This window comes from Oncorhynchus kisutch, unplaced genomic scaffold, assembly GCF_002021735.2.
Source record: "Oncorhynchus kisutch isolate 150728-3 unplaced genomic scaffold, Okis_V2 scaffold3991, whole genome shotgun sequence".
NCBI classification, from domain to species: domain Eukaryota; kingdom Metazoa; phylum Chordata; class Actinopteri; order Salmoniformes; family Salmonidae; genus Oncorhynchus; species Oncorhynchus kisutch.
In genome coordinates this window covers 225,001-239,369 of record NW_022265936.1, presented here as the reverse complement: position 1 = coordinate 239,369, position 14,369 = coordinate 225,001, and the positions used below count along the sequence as shown (strand labels likewise).

The window sequence follows — 14,369 nt, the reverse complement described above, 5'->3', positions numbered from 1 at the left end:
CTGAGATCCATGTCTGCCTACGGCGGCCTTTCTCAATAGCAAGGCTATGCTCGCTGAGTCTGTACATAGTCAAAGCTTTCCTTAATTTTGGGTCAGTCACAGTGGTCAGGTATTCTGCCCGCTGTGTACTCTCTGTGTAGGGCCAGATAGCATTCTAGTTTGCTCAGTTTTTTTGTTAATTCTTTCCAATGTGTCGAGTAATTATCTTTCTTTTTGTTTTCTCATTTTTGGTTGGGTCTAATTGTGCTGCTGTCCTGGGGCTCTGTAGGTGTGTTTGTGAACAGAGCCCCAGGACCAGCTTGCTTAGGGGACTCTTCTCCAGGTTCATCTCTCTGTAGGTGATGGCTTTGTTGTGGAAGGTTTGGGAATCGCTTCCTTTTAGGTGGTTATAGAATTTAACAGCTCTTTTCTGGATTTTGATAATTAGTGGGTATCGGCCTAATTCTGCTCTGCATTATTTGGGTGTTCTACGTTTGTACACGGAGGATATTTTTGCAGAATTCTGCGTGCAGTCTCAATTTGGTGTTTTGTCCCATTTTGTGAAGTCTTGGTTGGTGAGCGGACCCCAGACCTCACAACCATAAAGGGCAATGGGCTCTATGACTGATTCAAGTATTTTTAGCCAGATCCTAATTGGTATGTTGAAATTGATGTTCCTTTTGATGGCATAGAATGCCCTTCTTGCCTTGTCTCTCAGATCGTTCACAGCTTTGTGGAAGTTACCTGTGGCGCTGATGTTTAGGCCAAGGTATGTATAGTTTTTTGTGTGCTCTAGGGCAACAGTGTCTAGATGGAATTTGTATTTGTGGTCCTGGTGACTGGACCTTTTTTGGAACACCATATTTTGGTCTTACTGAGATTTACTGTCAGGGGCCCAGGTCTGACAGAATCTGGCAATAAGATCTAGTGCTGCTGTAGGCCCTCCTTGGTTGGTGACAGAAGATACCAGAATCATCAGCAAACAGCAGACATTTTGACTTCGGATTCTAGTAGGGTGAGGTCGGGTGCTGGCAGACTTTTCTAGTGCCCGCGCCAGTTCGTTGATATATATGTTGAAGAGGGTGGGGCTTAAGCTGCATCCCTGTCTAACCCACGACCCTGTGTGAAGAATGTGTGTGTTTTTTGCCAATTTTAACCGCACCACTTGTTGTTTGTGTACATGGATTTATGATGTCGTATGTTTTACCCCCAACACCACTTTTCCATCAGTTTGTATAGCAGACCCCTCATGCCAAATTGAGTCGAAGGCTTTTTTTGAAATCAACAAAGCATGAGAAGACTTTGCCTTTGTTTGGTTTGTTGGTTGTCAATTAGGGTGTGCAGGGTGAATACATGGTCTGTTGTACGGTAATTTGGTAAAAAGCCAATTTGACATTTGCTCAGTACATTGTTTTCATTGAGGAAGTGTACGAGTCTGCTGTTAATGATAGTGCAGAGGATTTTCCCAAGGTTACTGTTGACGCATATTCCACGGTAGTTATTGGGGTCAAATTTGTCCTCCATTTTTGTGGATTGGGGTGATCAGTCCTTGGTTCCCAAATATGGGGGAAGATGCCAGAGCTAAGGATGATGTTAAAGAGTTTTAGTATAGCCAATTGGAATTTGTTGTCTGTATATTGATCATTTCATTGAGGATACCATCAACACCACAGGCCTTTTTGGTTGGAGGGTTTTTATTTTGTCCTGTAACTCATTCATGTCTCTCCTCTCTCTCTTTCCAGACCAGCGGTTGGATCTGTGTAAGCTGAATCCATCAGACAGTGATGCAGTACGGGGACAGATCGTAGGTAAGACTGACTGAACCCTGTTTCAGTAGCTGTAGTTAGCTAGCTAACATCTGGTTCAGTAGCTATAGTTAGCTAGCTAACATCTGGTTCAGTAGCTATAGTTAGCTAGCTAACATCTGGTTCAGTAGCTATAGTTAGCTAGCTAACATCTGGTTCAGTAGCTGTAGTTAGCTAGCTAACATCTGGTTCAGTAGCTGTAGTTAGCTAGCTAACATCTGTTTCAGTAGCTATAGTTAGCTAGCTAACATCTGGTTCAGTAGCTATAGTTAGCTAGCTAAACATCTGGTTCAGTAGCTATCGTTAGCTAGCTAACAATCTGGTTCAGTAGCTGTAGTTAGCTAGCTAACATCTGTTTCAGTAGCTACAGTTAGCTAGCTAACATCTGGTTCAGTAGCTATAGTTAGCTAGCTACATCTGTTTCAGTAGCTATAGTTAGCTAGCTAACTCTGTTTCAGTAGCTACAGTTAGCTAGCTAACATCTGTTTCAGTAGCTACAGTTAGCTAGCTAACATCTGTTTCAGATAGCTACAGTTAGCTAGCTAACATCTGTTTCAGTAGCTACAGTTAGCTAGCTAACATTCTGTTTCAGTAGCTACAGTTAGCTAGCTAACATCTGTTTACAGTAGCTACAGTTAGCTAGCTAACATCTGTTTCAGTAGCTACAGTTAGCTAGCTAACATCTGTTTCAGTAGCTACAGTTAGCTAGCTAACATCTGTTTCAGTAGCTACAGTTAGCTAGCTAACATCTGTTTCAGTAGCTACAGTTAGCTAGCTAACATCTGTTTCAGTAGCTATAGTTAGCTGGCTAACATCTGTTTCAGTAGCTAGGTGTCATCATCTTAAAGACAACCCTAATTTATAAGACAGTTCTTATTTGATTAATGGTCAGACCCATCTATGTGAAGCTAACCACAATAAGGATTAGCCACAATAGTGGACTTTTGCGGTTAGCCTTCAAAATAAAAGTATGTAATGACAGTGATGCAAATGAATACAAATAGTAGAATTATGCCATAATTGAATAGATCATGCTAAACGAGGTTGGAATGTTGTTATATAAAATCAACAAAGGACAATGATTTGTTAATTTGACAAAAAATCTGTTGAAATCACACTGGATGTATTATACTTTAGAGTTGCATTGGGAGCATCCTTATATCACTGTACAGCCTTACCTATGGATTGTGGGTCAATGACATGGGGTATCAGTCTACTCCGTGACACCCAGAGAACATTAGCATCATAGCTTTATTGGCGGGACTCTGAAACAACTGTGAATTGAGCCACATTTATTGTCAACCTGTTTTATATTGAACACTATTCCTGAGGAAAAACAATACTGCATATGGCTGTTTTAGAGTCTGAAAACTCTGAGGAGGACGTTGGGAAAAAATATCTTGGGTATTGAGTAGACTGTTACCCCATATCATTGATCCCCAATCCTTAGGTAAAGCTGTACAGTGCAATATGAATGTCAAAATACACAATAGGCTGACTGGGGAGGTGATTTTACACAGTCACAGTCCCGCGATAAGAGCTACAACGTTAATATTTGCGTAAACTTTTCACGGTTGTGTTCTGCAGGCGTCACCGAGTGGACTGATAACCTATTTCATTGCTTCACATTCCAACCTTGTTTAACATTATCTAGTCTAAATATGGCATGATTCCACCAATTGTTACCTTCTGCATCACTTTCAAATAAGTACTTTTATTTTGAAGGCAAATCGCAAATTCCACTATTGTGCCTAATCCTTATTGTTGCTAGCTTCACAACACATAACCCGGTCCGGTCGAGCCTCACTCGCCAGATGAAGCTAGCTGGCTGCTTATAACGTTAGCTTTGGGCAACAGGGTTAAGTAGCTGGCTAGCTATTTATTTTAATGAACTGAAGTTCAATTTCAATAGCCGAACAACAAGAGGCTTCCTAGCTAATACTTACTCACAAGGATTCCTAAATCATTGCTAAGAATAATGAAAATGACCTGCAGTTTCTACTGGTCATTGTTTTCAGGCTGGTTGTATTGGTGCTAGCTAGGTACCAAGCTAACTGCTAGCTACCCCAGAAGTTGCGTTCTAACAAATAAGCTTTATTACCCAACGCGGTATTGTAAACACATCGTTTGTGGCCAGTGTTAGCTTGTTTGCGACTTTTCTTGTGCAGCTTTGACAGTGCTGATAGTAGTGGTGTTGCTTGGCTTTGAACGTGCAGATTCAGAACACACAACATTCTATAATAGACTGTGTTATTTGACGTGTCAATATAAAAGCTTAATTTAACGCGTCAAATGTGTTAATGTCAAATTGTGTTTATTTGATGTATCTTTTCTCTTTTCTGACACGTAAAGACCCAAACGGCAATCCATAGTATTTTCTTAAGCTAATAGCAGTGACACTATTAACTGTGTAACTCCGGTAGGGCAACATCTGAAAAATAGCGCACTTGGTAGTGTGTAGAGTCGTGGCCAAAGGTTTTGAGAATGACTCAAATATTAATTTTCACAGTCTGCTGCCTCAGTTTGTATGATGGCAATTTGCATATACTCCAGATTGTTATGTTGTTGGCTTCAGGGCGCCCAAGAAAGTCCAGCAATCGCCAGGACCGTCTCCTAAAGATGATTCAGCTGCGAGATCGGGGCACCCACCAGTACAGAGCCTGCTCAGGTATGGCAGCAGGCAGGTGTGAGTGCATATGAGAGTGGTACCAACACATCCTCCGAGTGCAACTTCTCCCAACCATCCAGGAACAGTTTTGTGACGAACAATGTCTTTTCCAGCATGATGGAGCACCCTGCCATAAGGCAAAAGTGATAACTAAGTGGCTCGGGGAACAAAACATCCATATTTTGGGCCCATGGCCAGGAAACTCCCCAGACCTTAATCCCAATGAGAACTTGTGGTCAATCCTCAAGAGGCAGGTGGACAAACAAAACCCCACAAATGCTGAGAAACTCCAAGCTTTGATTATGCAACAATGGGCTGCCATCAGTCAGGATGTGGCGCAGAAGTTAATTGACAAAATGTCAGGGCGGATTGCAGAGGTCTTGAAAAAGAAGGGTCAACACTGCAAATATTGACTCTTTGCATCAACTTCATGTAACTGTCAATAAAAGCCTTTGACAGTTATGAAATGCTTGTAATTATACTTCAGTATCCATAGTAACATCTGACAAAAATATCTAAAGACACTGAAGCAGCAAACTTTGTGGAAATTAATATTTGTGTCATTCTCCAAACTTTTGGCCACGACTGTACACGAGAACATGATGCACCCCTGATGCACAACCCAGAATCGGTGCTCGATCAGTCGCTAAAGTCAACATCATCCACGACAGAGAACGGTTGATTGTCAACGTCCTCTACGACAGAGAATGGATGATTGTCAACGTCCTCTACGACAGAGAACGGATGATTGTCAACGTCCTCTACGACAGAGAACGGATGATTGTCAACGTCCTCTACGACAGAGAACGGATGATTGTCAACGTCCTCTACGACAGAGAACGGATGATTGTCAACGTCCTCTACGACAGAGAATGGATGATTGTCAACATCCTCCACGACAGAGAACGGATGATTGTCAACATCCTCTACGACAGAGAACGGATGATTGTCAACATCATCCACGACAGAGAACGGTTGATTGTCAACGTCCTCTACGACAGAGAACGGATGATTGTCAACGTCCTCTACGACAGAGAACGGATGATTGTCAACATCATCCACGACAGAGAACGGATGATTGTCAATGAATCCCATTAACTTGGTGTTATGGATTTCACCTTTGAGTTGTCTAGCTGAAAATCAAATCGAATTTATTTATAAAGCCCTTCTTACATCAGCTGATATCTCAAAGTGCTGTACAGAAACCTGAAATGTTCTTACTCTTTCAAATGACTGTTTGACTTGTTGACTGCTCCATCCACACAGCAGACATTGTGGGCTAGGTTAGGAACGCTGTGTTGCACGTGTAGTGCAACATTTTACATGGCATCATTACGCTGTGTACCTACGTTATATAGGTATGCACGTCATCTACCTACGTTATATAGGTATGCACGTCATCTATCTACGTTATGTAGGTATGCACATCATCTACCTACAGTATGTAGGTCATCTACCTACGTTCTGTAGGTATGCACGTCATCTACCTACAGTATGTAGGTCATCTACCTACGTTATATAGGTATGCACGTCATCTACCTACGTTATATAGGTATGCACGTCATCTACCTACGTTATGTAGGTATGCACGCCATCTACCTACGTTATGTAGGTATGCACGCCATCTACCTACGTTATGTAGGTATGCACGCCATCTACCTACGTTATGTAGGTATGCACGTCATCTACCTACGTTATATAGGTATGCACGTCATCTACCTACGTTATATAGGTATGCACGTCATCTACCTACGTTATGTAGGTCATCAACCTACGTTATGTAGGTATGCACGTCATCTACCTACAGTATGTAGGTCATCTACCTACGTTATGTAGGTATGCACGTCATCTACCTACGTTATATAGGTATGCACGTCATCTACCTACGTTTATGTAGGTCATCTACCTACGTTATGTAGGTCATCTACCTACGTTATGTAGGTCATCTACCTACGTTATGTAGGTATGCACGTCATCTACCTACGTTATGTAGGTATGCACGTCATCTACCTACGTTATATAGGTATGCACGTCATCTACCTACGTTATGTAGGTATGCACGTCATCTACCTACGGTATGTAGGTATGCACGTCATCTACCTACGGTATGTAGGTATGCACGTCATCTACCTACGGTATGTAGGTATGCACGTCATCTACCTACGGTATGTAGGTATGCACGTCATCTACCTACGGTATGTAGGTATGCACGTCATCTACCTACGGTATGTAGGTATGCACGTCAGCTTTGACATCGGCTTTAAACTAGACTTCGGGTCGATACCGATGTTTACATTTTTAGCTAATATCGACCACATCCCTAGTACAAACATTATTGGGCACAGACAACAGCACAATGGGCAACAAGGTAGAGACAACAATACATCACGCTAAGCAGCCACAACTGCCAGTAAGAGTGTCCATGATTGAGTCTTTGAATGAAGAGATGGCGATAAAACTATTCGGTTTGAGTGTTTGTTGCAGCTCATTCCAGTCGCTAGCTGCAGCGAACTGAAACGAGAACTGACATGGATTGTGGCTTCTGGACAGTGAAAGAAAGTTGATATGAAAAACAATTAAACAGGAGAGAAATGCTGGTTTCAATGGCCTATTAGGAAGACTTTATAAAATAATTGCCTCCACGTTTCCATAATAGCCTGCCTACCGTTGCCTGTACACTTTTATTTATTTTTAATTTTAATTTTACCTTTATTTTACTAGGCAAGTCAGCACACACAGTGAACAAATTCTTATTTTCAATGACGGCCTAGGAACAGTGGGTTAACTGCCTGTTCAGGGGCAGAACGACAGATTTGTACCTTGTCAGCTCGGGGATTTGAACTTGCAACCTTCCGGTTACTAGTCCAACGCTCTAACCACTAGGGTACCCTGCCGCCTCACTGGGCGGGTTTATGTTAAGTTTAGGGTAAGAGTACGGCTTAGGGTTTATGTTAAGGTTAGGGTAAGAGTACGGGTTAGGGTTTATGTTAAGGTTAGGGTAAGAGTACGGGTTTGGGTTTATGTTAAGGTTAGGGTAAGAGTACGGCTTAGGGTTTATGTTAAGGTTAGGTTAAGAGTACGGGTTTGGGTTTATGTTAAGGTTAGGGTAAGAGTACGGGTTTGGGTTTATGTTAAGGTTAGGGTAAGAGTACGGGTTTGGGTTTATGTTAAGGTTAGGGTAAGAGTACGGGTTAGGGTTTAGGTTAAGGTTAGGGTAAGAGTACGGGTTAGGGTTTATGTTAAGGTTAGGGTAAGAGTACGGGTTAGGGTTTATGTTAAGGTTAGGGTAAGAGTACGGGTTAGGGTTTATGTTAAGGTTAGGGTAAGAGTACGGGTTAGGGTAAGAGTACGGCTTAGGGTTTATGTTAAGGTTAGGGTAAGAGTACGGCTTAGGGTTTATGTTAAGGTTAGGGTAAGAGTACGGGTTTGGGTTTATGTTAAGGTTAGGGTAAGAGTACGGGTTTGGGTTTATGTTAAGGTTAGGGTAAGAGTACGGGTTTGGGTTTATGTTAAGGTTAGGGTAAGAGTACGGGTTTGGGTTTATGTTAAGGTTAGGGTAAGAGTACGGGTTTGGGTTTATGTTAAGGTTAGGGTAAGAGTACGGGTTTGGGTTTATGTTAAGGTTAGGGTAAGAGTACGGGTTTGGGTTTATGTTAAGGTTAGGGTAAGAGTACGGGTTTGGGTTTATGTTAAGGTTAGGGTAAGAGTACGGGTTTGGGTTTATGTTATGGTTAGGGTAAGAGTACGGGTTTGGGTTTATGTTAAGGTTAGGGTAAGAGTACGGGTTTGGGTTTATGTTAAGGTTAGGGTAAGAGTACAGGTTAGGGTTTATGTTAAGGTTAGGGTAAGAGTACGGGTTAGGGTAAGGGTACGGGTTAGGGTTTATGTTAAGGTTAGGGTAAGAGTACGGGTTTGGGTTTATGTTAAGGTTAGGGTAAGAGTACGGGTTAGGGTACGGGTTAGGGTTTATGTTAAGGTTAGGGTAAGAGTACGGGTTAGGGTAAGAGTACGGGTTAGGGTAAGAGTACGGGTTAGGGTTTATGTTAAGGTTAGGGTAAGAGTACGGGTTATGGTAAGGGTACGGGTTAGGGTTTATGTTAAGGTTAGGGTAAGAGTACGGGTTAGGGTAAGAGTACGGGTTAGGGTTTATGTTAAGGTTAGGGTAAGAGTACGGGTTTGGGTTTATGTTAAGGTTAGGGTAAGAGTACGGGTTTGGGTTTATGTTAAGGTTAGGGTAAGAGTACGGGTTTGGGTTTATGTTAAGGTTAGGGTAAGAGTACGGGTTTGGGTTTATGTTAAGGTTAGGGTAAGAGTACAGGTTAGGGTTTATGTTAAGGTTAGGGTAAGAGTACGGGTTAGGGTAAGGGTACGGGTTAGGGTTTATGTTAAGGTTAGGGTAAGAGTACGGGTTTGGGTTTATGTTAAGGTTAGGGTAAGAGTACGGGTTAGGGTTTATGTTAAGGTTAGGGTAAGAGTACGGGTTAGGGTAAGAGTACGGGTTAGGGTAAGAGTACGGGTTAGGGTTTATGTTAAGGTTAGGGTAAGAGTACGGGTTATGGTAAGGGTACGGGTTAGGGTTTATGTTAAGGTTAGGGTAAGAGTACCGGTTAGGTTAAGAATACGGGTTAGGGTTTATATTAAGGTTAGGGAAAGAGTACGGGTTTGGGTTTATGTTAAGGTTAGGGTAAGAGTACGGGTTTGGGTTTATGTTAAGGTTAGGGTAAGAGTACGGGTTTGGGTTTATGTTAAGGTTAGGGTAAGAGTACGGGTTAGGGGTTTATGTTAAGGTTAGGGTAAGAGTACGGGTTAGGGTAAGAGTACAGGTTAGGGTTTATGTTAAGGTTAGGGTAAGAGTACGGGTTAGGGTAAGAGTACGGGTTTGGGTTTATGTTAAGGTTAGGGTAAGAGTACGGGTTTGGGTTTATGTTAAGGTTAGGGTAAGAGTACGGGTTTGGGTTTATGTTAAGGTTAGGGTAAGAGTACAGGTTAGGGTTTATGTTAAGGTTAGGGTAAGAGTACGGGTTAGGGTAAGAGTACGGGTTAGGGTTTATGTTAAGGTTAGGGTAAGAGTACGGGTTATGGTAAGGGTACGGGTTAGGGTTTATGTTAGGGTTAGGGTAAGAGTACGGGTTAGGGTAAGAGTACGGGTTAGGGTTTATGTTAAGGTTTGGGTAAGAGTACGGGTTTGGGTTTATGTTAAGGTTAGGGTAAGAGTACAGGTTAGGGTTATGTTAAGGTTAGGGTAAGAGTACGGGTTAGGGTAAGTGTACGGGTTAGGGTTTATGTTAAGGTTAGGGTAAGAGTACGGGTTAGGGTAAGAGTACGGGTTAGGGTTTATGTTAAGGTTAGGGTAAGAGTACGGGTTATGGTAAGGGTACGGGTTAGGGTTTATGTTAAGGTTAGGGTAAGAGTACGGGTTAGGGTAAGAGTACGGGTTAGGGTTTATGTTAAGGTTAGGGTAAGAGTACGGCTTAGGGTTTATGTTAAGGTTAGGGTAAGAGTACGGGTTTGGGTTTATGTTAAGGTTAGGGTAAGAGTACGGGTTTGGGTTTATGTTAAGGTTAGGGTAAGAGTACAGGTTAGGGTTTATGTTAAGGTTAGGGTAAGAGTACGGGTTAGGGTAAGGGTACGGGTTAGGGTTTATGTTAAGGTTAGGGTAAGAGTACGGGTTAGGGTAAGAGTACGGGTTAGGGTTTATGTTAAGGTTAGGGTAAGAGTACGGGTTATGGTACGGGTTAGGGTTTATGTTAAGGTTAGGGTAAGAGTACGGGTTAGGGTAAGAGTACGGGTTAGGGTTTATGTTAAGGTTAGGGTAAGAGTACGGGTTAGGTTAAGAATACGGGTTAGGGTTTATATTAAGGTTAGGGTAAGAGTACGGGTTTGGGTTTATGTTAAGGTTAGGGTAAGAGTACGGGTTAGGGTTTATGTTAAGGTTAGGGTAAGAGTACGGGTTAGGGTTTATGTTAAGGTTAGGGTAAGAGTACGGGTTAGGGTTTATGTTAGGGTAAGAGTACGGGTTAGGGTAAGAGTACAGGTTAGGGTTTATGTTAAGGTTAGGGTAAGAGTACGGGTTAGGGTTTATGTTAAGGTTAGGGTAAGAGTACGGGTTAGGGTTTATGTTAAGGTTAGGGTAAGAGTACGGGTTAGGGTTTATGTTAGGGTAAGAGTACGGGTTAGGGTAAGAGTACAGGTTAGGGTTTATGTTAAGGTTAGGGTAAGAGTACGGGTTAGGGAAATAGGATTTTGATTGGGGCTGAATTGTGTGTCCCCACAAGGTTATCTGTACTAGACTGTGTGTGTAATGTGTGTTAACTGTGTTTTCCAGTGAGCCTCCAGACCAGAGATGGTTTGGGCAGCGGAGGACCCGTGGTCGACTGTAGAGGACTGTTAGAGAATGAGGGGTGAGGATCCTTCTGTGGTTGTGTGTGTTGGAGGGCTCTCTCACTGTGTGTGTTGGAGGGCTCTCTCACTGTGTGTGTGTGTGTGTGTGTGTGTGTGTGTGTGTGTGTGTGTGTGTGTAGGCCTGTGTTTGAGAGCTGTTTCAGTGAGGAGCCGCTGCCGTACTCAGACCCCACGGGCGCCGCTGGGGGCGGGACCTGTCCACCGGATTCACCCAACCAGGAGAACCGGCTCCAGGCTCAGCGAATCAGAGGCCAGGATTCCCAAAGACACACCCACACCCCTCAGAACCGACCGCATGGCAACCAATCACCTGATCTACCTGAGGGATACGGTGAGAGAGACGGAGAGAGTTTGTGTTATTTACAAATGGTACAGGGCCAGGTGTGTGTTATTGACCAGGTGTGTGTTATTGACCAGGGCCAGGTGTGTGTTATTGACCAGGGCCAGGTGTGTGTTATTGACCAGGGCCAGGTGTGTGTTATTGACCAGGGCCAGGTGTGTGTTATTGACCAGGTGTGTGTTATTGACCAACAGGGAGGCTGTTTAATCTGAATGGGGTTGTGGAGAAAGCACAACATGTGGCCTCAATTAGCCTGGCTAGCTTCTCTAGGCTGCTCCAGTCAAGACAGATACTGTTGTGTGGATGGTGAACTACATTGTGGCTGCTACGGGTTAGCTGGTCTTGGCTGTTTACAGGTTAGCTGGTCTTGGCTGCTACAGGTTAGCTGGTCTTGGCTGTTTACAGGTTAGCTGGTCTTGGCTGTTTACGGGTTAGCTGGTCTTGGCTGTTTACGGGTTAGCTGGTCTTGGCTGCTACAGGTTAGCTGGTCTTGGCTGCTACAGGTTAGCTGGTCTTGGCTGTTTACAAGTTAGCTGGTCTTGGCTGTTTACAAGTTAGCTGGTCTTGGCTGTTTACAAGGTAGCTGGTCTTGGCTGTTTACAAGTTAGCTGGTCTTGGCTGTTTACAAGTTAGCTGGTCTTGGCTGTTTACAGGTTAGCTGGTCTTGGCTGCTACAGGTTAGCTGGTCTTGGCTGTTTACAAGTTAGCTGGTCTTGGCTGTTTACAAGTTAGCTGGTCTTGGCTGTTTACAAGTTAGCTGGTCTTGGCTGTTTACAAGTTAGCTGGTCTTGGCTGTTTACAAGTTAGCTGGTCTTGGCTGTTTACAAGTTAGCTGATCTTGGCTGTTTACAAGTTAGCTGGTCTTGGCTGTTTGCAAGTTAGCTGGTCTTGGCTGCTACAGGTTAGCTGGTCTTGGCTGCTACAGGTTAGCTGGTCTTGGCTGCTACAGGTTAGCTGGTCTTGGCTGTTTACAGGTTAGCTGGTCTTGGCTGTTTACAGGTTAGCTGGTCTTGGCTGTTTACAGGTTAGCTGGTCTTGGCTGTTTACAGGTTAGCTGGTCTTGGCTGCGTGTGTGTTATTATCCCTAGTGTGTGTGTGTGTGTGTCCAACGTGTGTGTTACAGAGCAGCGCACCACGGTGCAGGGACAGGTGTGTGTTATTATCCCTAGTGTGTGTTACAGAGCAGCGCACCACGGTGCAGGGACAGGTGTGTGTTATTATCCCTAGTGTGTGTTACAGAGCAGCGCACCACAGTGCAGGGACAGGTGTGTGTTATTATCCCTAGTGTGTGTTTGTGTCCAACGTGTGTGTGTGTTACAGAGCAGCGCACCACGGTGCAGGGACAGGTGTGTGTTATTATCCCTAGTGTGTGTTTGTGTCCAACGTGTGTGTTACAGAGCAGCGCACCACGGTGCAGGGACAGGTGTGTGTTATTATCCCTAGTGTGTGTTACAGAGCAGCGCACCACGGTGCAGGGACAGGTGTGTGTTATTATCCCTAGTGTGTGTTTGTGTCCAACGTGTGTGTGTGTTACAGAGCAGCGCACCACGGTGCAGGGACAGGTGTGTGTTATTATCCCTAGTGTGTGTTTGTGTCCAACGTGTGTGTGTGTTACAGAGCAGCGCACCACGGTGCAGGGACAGGTGTGTGTTATTATCCCTAGTGTGTGTTTGTGTCCAACGTGTGTGTGTTACAGAGCAGCGCACCGCGGTGCAGGGACAGGTGTGTGTTATTATCCCTAGTGTGTGTTTGTGTCCAACGTGTGTGTGTGTGACCTTTCTGTGTAATGTGTGTGTGTTACAGAGCAGCGCACCACGGTGCAGGGACAGGTGTATTTTCTTCACACACAGACGGGAGTCAGCACCTGGCATGACCCACGCATACCCAGGTAATACACGCCCACCATACAGCCAGCCGTCTACCTACTACCCTCACTATCCTACCCTCTACCTTTACTATACTACCCTCTACCCTCACTATCCTACCCTCTACCCTTACTGTCCTACCCTCTACCCTTACTATACTACCCTCTACCCTCACTATCCTATCCTCACTATCCTACCCTCTACCCTTACTATACTACCCTCTACCCTTCCTATCTTATCCTCACTATCCTACCCTCTACCCTTACTATACTACCCTCTACCCTTCCTATCCTATCCTCACTATCCTACCCTCTACCCTTACTATCCTACCCTCTACCCTTCCTATCCTATCCTCACTATCCTACCCTCTACCCTTACTATCCTACCCTCTACCCTTACTATCCTACTCTCTACCCTTACTATACTACCCTTACTATCCTACCCTCTACCCTTACTATCCTACCCTCTACCCTTTCCTATCCTACCCTCTACCCTTACTATACAACCCTCTACCCTTACTATCCTACCATCTACCCTTACTATCCTACCCTCTACCCTTACTAACCTACCCTCATTACCCTTACTATCCTACCCTCTACCCTTACTATCCTACCCTCTACCCTTACTATCCTACCCTCTGCCCTTACTATACTACCCTTACTATATTACCCTCATTACCCTTACTATCCTACCCTCTACCCTTACTATCCTACCCTCTACCCTTACTATACTACCCTCTACCCTTACTATACTACCATCTACCCTTACCCTCCTACCCTCTACCCTTACTATACTACCCTTACTATACTACCATCATTACCCTTACTATCCTACCCTCTACCCTTACTATACAACCCTGTACCCTTACTATCCTACCCTCTACCCTTACTATACAACCCTGTACCCTTACTATACTACCCTCTGCCCTTACTATCCTACCCTCTACCCTTACTATCCTACCCTCTACCCTTACTATACAACCCTGTACCCTTACTATACTACCCTCTACCCATACTATCCTACCCTCTACCCTTACTATCCTACCCTCTACCCTTACCATCCTACCATTACTATCCTATCCTCTACCCTCACTATCCTACCCTCACTATCCTACCCTCTACCCTTACTATCCTCCCCTCTATTCTAACACCCCCCTACCTCTCCATCTATCCTACCTCCCCAACTACCTCAACCCTTACCACCTTACCTGAATTGGAACGCATCCCGTTGGAAGGCCTAGAGCTCAGTAAGGTGTGTTGTGATTGGTTTAGAGCTCAGTTAGGTGTGTTTTGATTGGTGTAGAGCTCAGT

At 44.1% G+C, this 14,369-nt stretch overlaps 1 protein-coding gene across 1 annotated transcript in view; it reads left to right on the top strand.

The window, feature by feature from the left end:
• Window positions 1-1,696: 1,696 nt before the first annotated feature.
• The window catches only part of LOC109886850 (E3 ubiquitin-protein ligase SMURF1), a 39,902-nt gene continuing 27,229 nt past the window's right edge, over window positions 1,697-14,369 (top strand). Inside the window, 4 exon segments of the mRNA XM_031821544.1 lie at window positions 1,697-1,787; window positions 10,778-10,853; window positions 10,974-11,185; window positions 12,998-13,082. Of these exon segments, the coding sequence (XP_031677404.1) occupies window positions 1,697-1,787; window positions 10,778-10,853; window positions 10,974-11,185; window positions 12,998-13,082 (464 nt within the window).